At 38.9% G+C, this 12061-nt stretch overlaps 1 protein-coding gene across 1 annotated transcript in view; it reads left to right on the top strand.

Moving 5' to 3' along the window:
* The window catches only part of SERPINA10 (serpin family A member 10), a 177440-nt gene that overhangs the window by 95591 nt on the left and 69788 nt on the right, over nt 1-12061 (top strand). Inside the window, exon 5 of the mRNA XM_078660099.1 lies at nt 4782-4929. Within this exon, the coding sequence (XP_078516225.1) occupies nt 4782-4929 (148 nt within the window). The remainder of the gene's footprint in view (nt 1-4781; nt 4930-12061) is intronic.

Genomic DNA, 12061 nt, shown 5'->3' with positions numbered 1-12061 from the left:
ATTCCTATGTGATTTATCAGGACGTTTTCCACAGCCAACACGTGTTTCGTCATTTAAGGGAAATCTTCCCACGACTTTCTCAAGGCTGTATGAAGTAAAAAGACACAAAAAGAAACTGTATATGTATTGGGACTTGCTCTACAGTCCCACACGAGGTCAATAGCTCTTTGCACCATGAATCAACCCTTCAATGTCTTATTTGGGGTTGAAATCTCCCAGAAGAATGAGCAAATCTCTGTACTACAATTAGGGCTCCCGGTTTTATGGTATTTATATTTTTGCTTATACAACTGCCCCACAGGATTGCTCTGTAAATCATTGTTTTTTAATATGTTTCACCGGATTCCATGGTAATGTAGCGAACTATTTTTCTGTAATGCTTTCCTTACTTTCTGTAGAGTTTGGATAACAACTTGAAATGTTATGCATTTCTTTCTTTATGAATTGGAAGGTGTGAAAGTATATGCCATTCATGCAATTCCAGAGCTTGAGGACACAAGGAGGAGTATTGGTTGTATTTTGCATAGTGCTCAAATGCAGAGGTCTCTGGGCAGTGCCGGATTTGTTGATTGGTCGCAATACATATATATTGGAAGAGTGAGACAGTTCTACATTTTTATGGTCGAGCCTGGAAGAGCTTGTGCTGGCATCTCGCTGGCAAGACACTGTTATTTCAGGATTTTAAATAGTAAACAGACTGCAATATTTCCCATGACCTGTAGCTGCTGGATCAGATAGTCCTGGAGAACGAGGTATAGAACATTGGCATAATCCAGCCTAGTCAGGATCAGTGACAGACCTGACCACTGTCACTTGGGCCTCAAGCGGTTGCAGGTGAAGAAAGTTCTTCAACATGTGAAATATCCAGAAATATGATTTCACCACTGCTGACAACTGTGCGCCAAAAGAAACCTGGTCATCAAACAACACACCCAGATTTCTGGCCACCGCCGTTGGAGGGGATGGATGTGGGACACTATTGGGCCAAGCTCCAAGCCAGCCAGAGAGAGGATCTAGTCCAAACAATAAGACTTCCGTCTTATCGGGATTGTACTGTAATCTGTTAGCCTTTAACCAATCTAGGAATGCCAAATCAACTGAACAGTGGTATTAGTTATAGGTAAAATGGCGCCACTTAGAAGATTAACACAGTTTATTTAAATGAGCCCAGTATTTTACGGTGCTATAAGGTAAGGAGAACCACCACTCTCCTTCAAAACAGGCCACAGCCTTCTAGAACCAAAACCACTCCTTAGCACACGCAGCATTATTGCTAAACATAAGTAGATAATGTGTTTCCACAAATTTAAATGCAATAATACACAAGAAATTGGTATTTTTTTCTTCTTTGTTGGTCACTTTATTCCTATGTGATTTATCAGGAAGTTTTCCACAGCCAACACGTGTTTCGTCATTTAAGGGAAATCTTCCCACGACTTTCTCAAGGCTGTATGAAGTAAAAAGACACAAAAAGAAACTGTATATGTATTGGGACTTGCTCTACAGTCCCATATGCAACACAAATATCTATACTTAACTCACTCGAGCGTACTGTGCCTTGAGGTCTCCGGGAGGCGTCTTGATTACGTCACGAAATCTGAGGAGGTAAGAATCACAGACAGCATCCTTTGGGGTATGCGAACCAGAAACAAGCCAATGTCACTCAAAAGAGACTGGCGATCGGCAACAAGAGAATAACTTATGGGACCTTTTTAACTTGTTTTAAAACCCGAGAGGCTTTTAATGTTTCTGTTTAGAAATTATTCCGATGGCACAGACATAAGAGTCTTAGAACGGGTGGAATACTGACAGACCCGCGACCTATGTGCACGTGCATTTTTAATCACGTAAGTTAAAGATTAGACAATTTACAAATATTTGGGACACTACAATAAGGACATTAATGTCGTTTAAACACAAGGTTTTGCCAACTCAATATATGACATCGGCTGACTAATTATCAGCCTTTAACGTATAAGAACTTAACCATGTCGACACTAGTGACATTGTCTAAAAATGAATTCAGAAAGCACATTATTAGTCTAGCATGACTCAACTGCTCTATATAAATTTATTACAGCACAGAAGAAGATTATTAGAAGCAAACCCAAAAACATGAAAAGCCAGATCATAAACTAAAGACGCCTCCAATTGAACCCCTATGCGGGTTGGATTTATCTCCGCATATAAAGTAAGTGCAATAGCCTAAATTACTGGAAATAAAGTGAACACAACTAGATAATGAAGTTACGGCTAATTATTCCCTCTAAATTTTGGTTTTCAGAACTACCGTGCCCAACAGGATTTAGGTATTTATACATTCCCACCACAGATTTATTCACAATAGTGAATCTATTAAAATATCACCTCTCACAAAATCACATGACTCTCACTTTTACTGCACAATTTTTATTTTTGAATTTTTTTTAAATTCGATCTCAGTTACAAAGGGTGTTTCACACCACTCACAACCTTTTCCACCATAACTAGCAGATCACGTTTAAACAGCACTGACCATAGCTGAATAAGTACGCACATGGTCTCTCCAGTCCTATTAGGTTCATAGACCTACTGAATCCATCAGAGGTACTTTTCTGTGTTAAATCGCTAACAGGTTATTATTGATAATATCTTGTCATATTTTTTATTCTTATCTCACCACCATTTTCTGATCCACTGGTTTGGTGACTTTACCAATACTGTTAAGTATAGATATTTGTGTTGCATATAGGACTGTAGAGCAAGTCAAATACATATACAGTTTCTCTTTGTGTCTTTTTACTTCATACAGCCTTGAGAGAGTCGTAGGACGATTTCCCTTAAATGACGAAACACGTGTTGGCTGTGGAAAACTTCCCGATAAATCACATAGGAATAAAGTAACCAACAAAGAAGAAAAAAATACAAATTTCTTGTATATTATCGCATTTAACTTTGTGGAAACACGTTATCTACTTATTTTTAACAATATTGCTACGTGTGCTAAGGAGTGGTTTTCAATCTAGGAATGCCACCAGACAGCTAGCAAAAGCATCCCTTGCATTAAAGTATCCTCATCATATGTGAGGAGGAGCGTGGTTTTACACATGCATTTTCCTAATTACAGGTTATAACCAAGGGCTACCTTGTCATCATTTACACTTTTACATAACACTGCTGTAACAGTATTAGCATCACCCACAACTAACTCTCTTTAAGCAGCACATGAATCTGTTCAAACACACATACACACACTCACATTGTGTCCTGCACACTTTCATATTTTCACAACTATGAGCTTTAAGCGAACACAAAATTATTGTAACTTTTTTTTTTTTAAAAGCACATGTTTTTTGAAACGGTTAAAAAGCAGACATTGTGTGGTGCACTACACTGAAGGATAAAAACCTTGTTAAAAGATAAAAGCTATAATTTTTTTGCCTGCAGAAGAACTGGCCCGGTGTTGCTTGAGTGCTCACTGCAATACAGCTCAAAGCTTTTCTCCATGTTCATCAAGAATCCCTCTGTCCACAGACTTAAAATAAGCATTTTGTGGCTGATTTAGGGTAGGTCTGGCAGTGGGGCAGCATTTTATACTTAGTAAAGATTGCTAAATATGCACAGTTTTCCACACCTCCAAAGCCACTCCAGTTCTATGAATTTTGTCTAGACCTTTTAAACAAAAGAACAAGTTAAGTGAAAATGCTTGTGTTTTGTTGACAAGATGGGTCGTAGTCACCACTCCTCGAAGTGGGACCCTTCTGCGTTTTGGTTCCATTTCTTATCAGTCTTGATTCTTTTATGTATTTGTCTAGACGTTTATAACAAAAGACCTGTTTAAGTCAACTATGTACCACCTAAGAAAAGACAGATGGCTTTGGGAGACATCAGAGCTACGGGGTTCAACTGTGAGTATTTCCCACGCATCTCGTTGAGCAGCCCCCATCTGTCTCATCAAGGATTCTGGCATGTAGCGTATGAGCCGGAGAAGTGCCCTGCCTCTGGGAGTAATAAAAGCTGTCACTGCAGTGGCATTCTCTTCAAGCCCTGGCTATTCGACAGACAGACCTATTTCGTTTTTGCTATTCACTTTCTATTTATTAATCTCTCTCTCAACCGCTCATTTCTCACCACTCTCATCTCCTAATACAACTCTTTTTAAAGTCATCTATACAGATCGATCCCCCACCGTGGGTGACAGCAATGCCACATAATACAAGTGCATCACTTTAGCCCTATTTGACAACCCCCCTCTAAAAGATGTATAATAAATGGAGTGTATCTACCAAAACATGCACAAAGCGTGTTGAGACTCAAGCTGACTCATGTCTGCAGCTGCCAGAACATGCCCGGGCTTGTGTTTCTAGAGACTCCGAGATTGTGCTCCCCAAGAGTGTTGCAATTTTGCCTGTGACAATGCCCTAGACACAGGGCAAGGGCCCCAAGCCTGTTGTGACAGCATCCAAACAACGTGGTAGAACCATGGGCATGTGAATGGCGCGTGACCAGGGTAATGTCACAACACACATGGCCCAACATGGTCATGTGACCCCCTTGGAAGTGGCGGCAATACCGAGGAGGGTCACCAGGACCCCTGACGTCAGAGTAACAGAAGTGACATCACTTCTGAGGTAGGATAACTGTCACTTTTTGCTTGATGGCAAAATATATTCAATTATACTATTCCTTTAAAAACAGGGAAATTGTTTTGTAAATGTGATCAAAATCGCAAAGTGTTACATGTTGAACTGCTGGAAGGTAAAATACAGATATCATGTGATATATTTCTTTTTCTTTCACAGAAAAACAAATCTCTTTTTTCCCAAGTTCACACTTGACCATAGATATGAAATGGGCAAATTACTTCAAGAGTTGGGGATACAGGATCTGTTTTCTGGCAGTGCGAACCTCACAGGGTTAACAGACCAGAGGAATATGAGGCTTTCTGAGGTATGTTGTTATTGATCAGCATGAGTTCTCAAAAATAGACAAATACAAAAGTACCCAGAGGTTAAGTTTCACATAGTCATTGAATGGAAAATGATTTGTTGCATCATGTTTTAATGTAAACCAACAAAGCAAGACAGCATTAATTAAGAAAATAGACCAATCTGAGCAGAGAAATATTGTACCAATGATGATGATTTATCTCCGGTAAAAAAAGATAATTTACGTATGTATTCACCCCATTAAGACACATCACAGCAATAGGTTAAATGGTGTGGGGACATGGGTAACGGAGGTCTACATGATGGGTGTATCTCATTCAGTTCGTGCAGAATATTTTCAAGCTTTCTTTTTTATGATTTTGTTAACTGTCTACCACTCCGATTTAAATTTCTCACTACCATAGGCACTGAAATACTTGTTAAAGCTGGCTGGAAAGTGAGATAATGTAACTGGACCACTTGCTTTAGTCACTAGGACTGTCAATAGGCAAGACAGTTTGATCTTAACAAAAGTACATATACATGTATTATACTTATAGGGACTTTCAACCAGCTCTGCAAATCCCATTGGCCTGCTATTGCATTATTAGTATTTTGTTCCAACCACCACAAAAAACAGCATTGGGCACAGGGTCATCTCACTACGACTATTGGTTTACCATGAGTGATGTTTTAATGCTCTTGCTATTTAAAAGAAAAAGTAGACCCCTTGTATAGATTTGCAAAAACCGTTCAGCTATTAGAAAAGCCTAAAGTTGGCAGCCATATCCAGACCTATTGGCGTTGTCCATGCCCGTTATGTTTTCTTGCAATCTCATTTCATTACTGTCATTCCAAGGGCTACTATTACCTGTTCTATAAAGCTATTTTTGTACTTTTCCCTTTTTATTCTCAATTTCTGTTCTTCACAAGAAACTAGTTTCCAATAGTTCTGACTTGACTGCCCATTCAAAAGCAGAGTGTGCACAGGGAGGTACCTGACTGGTAGAGGGATTTTACCCAATGGACTGACAGGTAGACTAGATGCCAGGTAGATGTGGTGCCACCTCTTTCCCATTGAAAGCCTTATCAGACTGAAATATACCCTGAAAACCTTGATTAATCTCCTCATCCTTTTTTATTGTTTTAAAAAAAAAAAAAGCTAGAAGTAATTCATTTGCTTGCTATTCAACCCCTTTTGTGTTTAAGTGTGTTTGTTTCTTTTCAAGTATTATGTTGTGCATTGTGTTGTGTTGCTTCATCTTAGAAAGTGAGGAATACAAAAAATTGATGGATGGAATGCTTGAAATAATCTCAGCAACAACTAATTACTTGGGCTGCATCCCAGTCTATCGTTTCTTTGCCTACCTTACATCTCCGATTGGACCTAACGATATATGAATTAGCCTTGGTTCTGCTATGATAGGAACAGTGCAGTCCAAACTGTCAAACCAGGTCCTCTCTCTACAGGAATACAAACAACCCAAAATCGGGTTCTTGCTAATTGGGCCTCTTCAGTGAGGTGCAACGTAGTCCAAGTGCCACAGTGAGCTTGGGACCCACGTCTGGCCATACCTGTTGCACTTAGGGTGCCACACTGAGCAATACAGAAGAGTGATGGATGGAATACTTGAATTGGTCTTATGAATGAATTTATCTTCAATGATTATGTTGTTTATTGAGGGTTGCTTCATCTGAACCTATATTTTGTGTGAAGCAATAATCAGCAGGGTGCAAGAGTTAGCAATTCAGAGTCAGCTTAATTTTTTTCAAAGAAAGACAACATTGTGACCTTGTGCTCCAAGGCTACATTTGCCTTGCTGTTTGTTTTATGTTTTCCAAGCATTTATGCAATATTTCTAGGAATCTTTTTTTATTTATCCTAAGGGATACATGTGAATATTGAAAGTGGGTTAAGGAAGCTTTCTTTTTCCGTGAGGAAAAAGGTATTTGCAATCTTTCCAGGTTTAGCTGCTTTCTTCGCCTTCTGAACAACAGATAGTGCTATTTTGATGACAAGAACTATTAAATAATTTGTATGATATAGGGTAGGCCCACTAAAACCCTCCTGTCTACTAGGAATGATGTTTGGAAGTGACAGAATGTTCTTGGTGTAATAAATTAGTTTTAGCGCGGCACACATACTTAATTACTTGATGAGATTAAAAACTTTAACATTCATAGATCACCAAATTGGCAATTTCCTTTGCCATTAGAGAGCCTGTAATCATAATTTTTAGGTCTTGCATCTACTGTCACTTGCAAGTCTGTTGTTACTTAAAAAAAACTTTCAAATGGTTTAGAGCCAACCCAATTCTTACCATTGGTTGGATTTACCGTCACTCCCCTTTCCTTGCTTGTCAGCAGTCAGTGCATGTTGGTTTCACTTTCTTCTTTGGGTTTGTGTCTCTTTGATGGAGCATTGGCCACATACCGGGTAATTGCTGTCAATTACAATAATTATGACTCTGCATGTGTTCATATTAACAATGTCCAATTACATTAATTCTCCTCAAGAGTGAAGTTGTTCCAAATTGTATAATTCTGTGATTCTTCCACATTCAATATATTTAAAGATGGTCCCTAGGCAGGCACGTTCTCAATCCTTTATTAGACCTTAATTTAAAACAATTTGATTGTATCCCATCTGTTTCACTCTTTGAGAACTTCTTCAGGGCTCATTAGTCAATTTTCTGTGCTCCATAAATGTATGGAGTTGTTTTTCGATGTTGTTTGATAGATCTCAAACTTCATAAATTAAATCTTCATTAATGCTCAGGTCCCATTTATTTACCTCTCCTCGTCCTACTGCTTAGAGGAAGTCCCTGGTGCCTACTTTAGGTGATGATGATTGAAAGTTTCTTTGATAGAGGATTTGTGGTGGCTGTACCCTCAAACTCATGCACCTGCATATTTCTTTCTAGAGATTGGTGATATATTATGTAATCATTGGTGACGGCGGTAGGTGTGTTTTCTGTGTTTTATTGCCTCACCATCTATGATTAGTTCCTGATTAATTGCTGAATTGGTGTCCTGTCACTGCACTCCTCCAGTTCAGGTACTTCTTTTTTCTTCTTGTCCCCATCAGCACTCCTCCCTCATCATCGCTACTTAAGTGTGCATTGGCAGTGCCTTAGAGGTCAGCTGCTCTGTGGCTGCAATTATTTAATTGCTGCTTTTGCTATTTTTTCTTGCAGATCCTACAATGAAATATATTATTGCTGGTTGTTGTTGTACACACTAGTCATTCACCTCTTTTTCTCTGTTATTCATTACATTTCTAAAAGACAAGTGTGTCCTTTTTGACTAAGCCCATGGTTGTGTAATGCAGGGCAGTGGCCAAAAACAAGAACTTCGAAACTTATCTTCTTGCACGTCCACTCAGCAATAGTGTTTCTGTACCTCAAGATCATCGTGCTTAGTTTTTGGTAATCAATAAACAAAGGAAGAGTGATTCCAAACAAAAAACATTACCGGAGGAGTCGCAGACTGTATTTTAAAAAGAACCCTCACTCAGCAACCTAGTTGGTGACATGCTTCACCACCCGAGAGGCACTCGACACCTGATTACAGTGGAGCAGGTGTTTGACTGTGCAGGGAGTGACCATATAATATAGCGGAGTTTAAATTACCTTTACCTTTAGTGGAGAAGTAAGGTAAGATTAAAAGGTGGTAAGTATGGATGTTATAATTGGCTCTATTGAGCAATAACATCCAGGGTGAGTCAGTGGTGGCCAGTCTACATGTTTCAGCCTCCTTACACAATTAGCAAGGCTTTTGTCAGGACCAGGGAAGCCACGGGGGTATGCACGCGCTAAGGTGCACCCGCACCTGTGGCCAATTTTACCGTTAACTTACAGTTTTGGACCTTCAGTGTTGTCTGAAGGGAAATTAATCTGAATGAGAAAGCGCATATAAAAATACTCACGCCATTTGTTTGGTTGACCATGGTGCTGTAACATCGAAGATGCAGTGACACACAAGCTGTTCTATGTGCTATTCAACTGTGAGCTCAACAGGCTGTGATGTCTCTTGTGACAATCATAAAGTGCATTCATTTAAGCACTAACCATTCATTCAGCATGGATTATTTATATTTTTACCAAGAGATGCATAAATTCAGCAATTAATTCAGTGCACTGTGCTATTTCAAATTTTCAAAAAACACTCGTGAAAGATGTGTGGTTTTGGTAATCTCATTGAGATTTAAAGGGAAGGTGATAAAACAAGACCGAATCGGTAGGAAAAAGACTCGTGAACATCAAAACATGTGGGAGAAATATAGGAACAAGGCTTACTTAGTTTTAGAAAGAGTGTTGCCCCATGGATCCTGACGGGGGGAGGTGGACTATTGTCACACACACTAGTAGAGGGTAAAAGAGTATTTTAGATAAAGGTAGGAGGAGCGGCAAGTAACAGAAATACCTCGGTAGCTGGAGCTTCCAGTTTGCAGTACTTACTACGCCAAATCAAAGCGCCCACTCGACACCTGGCTAGAACGTGATCAGGGACTCCATGGATGTAGGGGTGTCAATCCTTGCATGGAAAAAGGCTGAAACGCTAATCCAGTTGACGGATAGTCAACTGTAAGTCTTTATTCAGCACATATCTGCATACAGAGGTACAAGGAACGAGTCACAGAGGTGCTGCGTATTGAAATCTTATTTGTGTGTGACTCGTGTGATGTAAAAACAACTAAATTTCACAAAGGGGAGTGGAACCACTTTTCAGTGTAGGCGCAATGTCTGAGGTAAAACAATGGAAGTATTATGAACCCCATGTTACTGTCAGTGAGAGTAGATCAGTAGTGGATCTACCGGGAAATAGCCTCAGTGGAACGGGGCATATTCTTTATTCTTAAAGTTATTGTTAATGACAGCTGGCAGCAGCGATTCATCACAGCCAGAATTATTATTCTTTGCTTACAATAATGTTGCACAGTGGCTTCACTGATGTGCAACATGACTAAAAAAAAACATTGACAAAGCCAATACATCTTGTATAGGTGAGACCTATGTGCCTAATGCTTGTTACATATCATTTTTTTGGCTAGCCTTGCTTGGTTCCCCAAATTTACAGCCTGGCTGTGCATTCCAGGACTATAAGAAATAGCAACCGAAATTCAGTGGTGCTGCAAGGATCGGATATAAATTGGTAGTGACAAATGAGAGTAACCACTCTTATTTTGGTATTGTTTGTCTTTGGTTTCACAAGATTTATATTCATTGAAATAGAAGGCAACTCTTGCATCAGTCATAGGTTTCCGGCATCTTCATTGTCGTTCCTGCTTATAGGACTCTATCCTACCAATTTAAATCCAATCCTTGGAGCACCACTGAATTTTGGTTGCTATTTGAAGCAGAAAATGATCGAAGTAGCCCGCAAAGGATATTGTGGAATTGCTGCCATAAAACAAGCTGACCGAGACCAAGTCTGGTTTCCATATCTCAATGAGTGGGATTAAAAGGAAATAAAGGACTGTCATCTATGCAACTGCCTTTTTACAAATGTTACTCAACACACCTTAAACATGCAAGAACTCCTGAAGCTTGCATAGGTGAGAGTAGCCAATGACTTTTTCAAGAGGAAAAAAATGAGGAGAAATTAAACCATTCTACTCGTTTCACCTAGCTACGCCACCTCTAGGGTGGCATAGCATTCTGGCGCATTTCCAGATTTACAATTGCATCAGTGTACATTGGTTGTTGCGTGGGAACACCCAGAGCAATACCCATGTCATGCCCCTAGCACACAAAGTGTTGCATGAAAAGGGGTGATATTTACAAGCACATGTAAAGCCATGCAGGTTGGCTTTACGTGTGCTTGTAAATATCACTCAGCAGGTTGCACCGCCGTTGCGTAATGCAGCATGATGCACCGGTGGCGAAAGGGGCTTGCAAATCTGCCCCTTTACTTCCAAAGCTTCTTCTATAGAGATAAACATCATACATAAAATATGACAGAATATGTGTTGTAATTTTGAACCTCAAGCCTCACATCTGGAGAATACACAAAATTACACACAAACATATATATATATATATATACGTATATATATATATATATATATATATATATATATATATATATATATATATATATGCCTCCAACTGGTTTCGGTGCAAATGAAACCTCCCGAGCACTTTCTCCAGCGCACAGACACAAGTAAAGCTCCAAAACCAGTCTTTCAATTCATCGTGGTTTATTCAATCATAAGTGCAGGGGTGCAAATGAGAGCATCGAACAGACGCGTTTCGGGCGTGACCGCCCTTGCTCACTGTTAGCGGTCAGGTGGACAAACTGACATTTTTATAGTTCACATTGCATTTCGAAAAAAGCGCGGTTAAATGAAAATTGCGCGTTCTAACAAAATTAGGAAACATGGTAAAAGGACTTATACAAAATGTAAAGTAAGTAATGCTACTCAAACTATGTCGGCCATCTTAGCTTAGTCAAAGAACAAATTTAAGTCAATGAATCTAATGCTTTAACAGTTCATACAGATAAATCCAAATATTTTAGTGGTACATGAAAATAATGCATTCCATAAATATAATTTCAACTAGAAGCAATTCCATTTGTAAGTATATATACTGTTTCCAAAGCACAAATGCCCCAGAAGGTATTCTTGACAATCGACAAAAAACGTTTTTTGAGTGCATTTAAAAATAAAGAGCACAAATGCCCCATGTCCTCACCATTTTTTCTATGTATATAGTGTTTCAAAATGTCTTTTTCAAACTAGTGATTCAATACATAAATGTGTCCATCCTATCATAAAAAACTTAATGTTACAAAAGTGGGGGAGTGACAAAATGTCAGCGATCAGGCTCGTTTTGACAAATTGTGTGCTAAGTTAAATCCAACACCAAAATCAAGATTAAAAAAAGACAAATACTGTGTCAATAAATGAGTATTTTCAAATAGGGTGTGAATCATTATAATTGATATTTGTTACATTCTCGGATGTTAACGCCACATCCTCTTTGCTCCAAGAGTCACACAGTGGGAGATATATGTAAATCATTTAATTTATAACAAATGGTTACATTGATAAGTTCAATAGTGTACTTTAGCTACAACTATCATTATTCTGAGACTAAAGGGGAACATGATATCTGTAAACGGTAATATGTAGAGAATTTATAGAAAAT

Source organism: Lissotriton helveticus, chromosome 9 (assembly GCF_964261635.1).
Source record: "Lissotriton helveticus chromosome 9, aLisHel1.1, whole genome shotgun sequence".
NCBI classification, from domain to species: Eukaryota; Metazoa; Chordata; class Amphibia; order Caudata; family Salamandridae; genus Lissotriton; species Lissotriton helveticus.
This window is presented reverse-complemented; position numbering and strand designations above follow the sequence as displayed.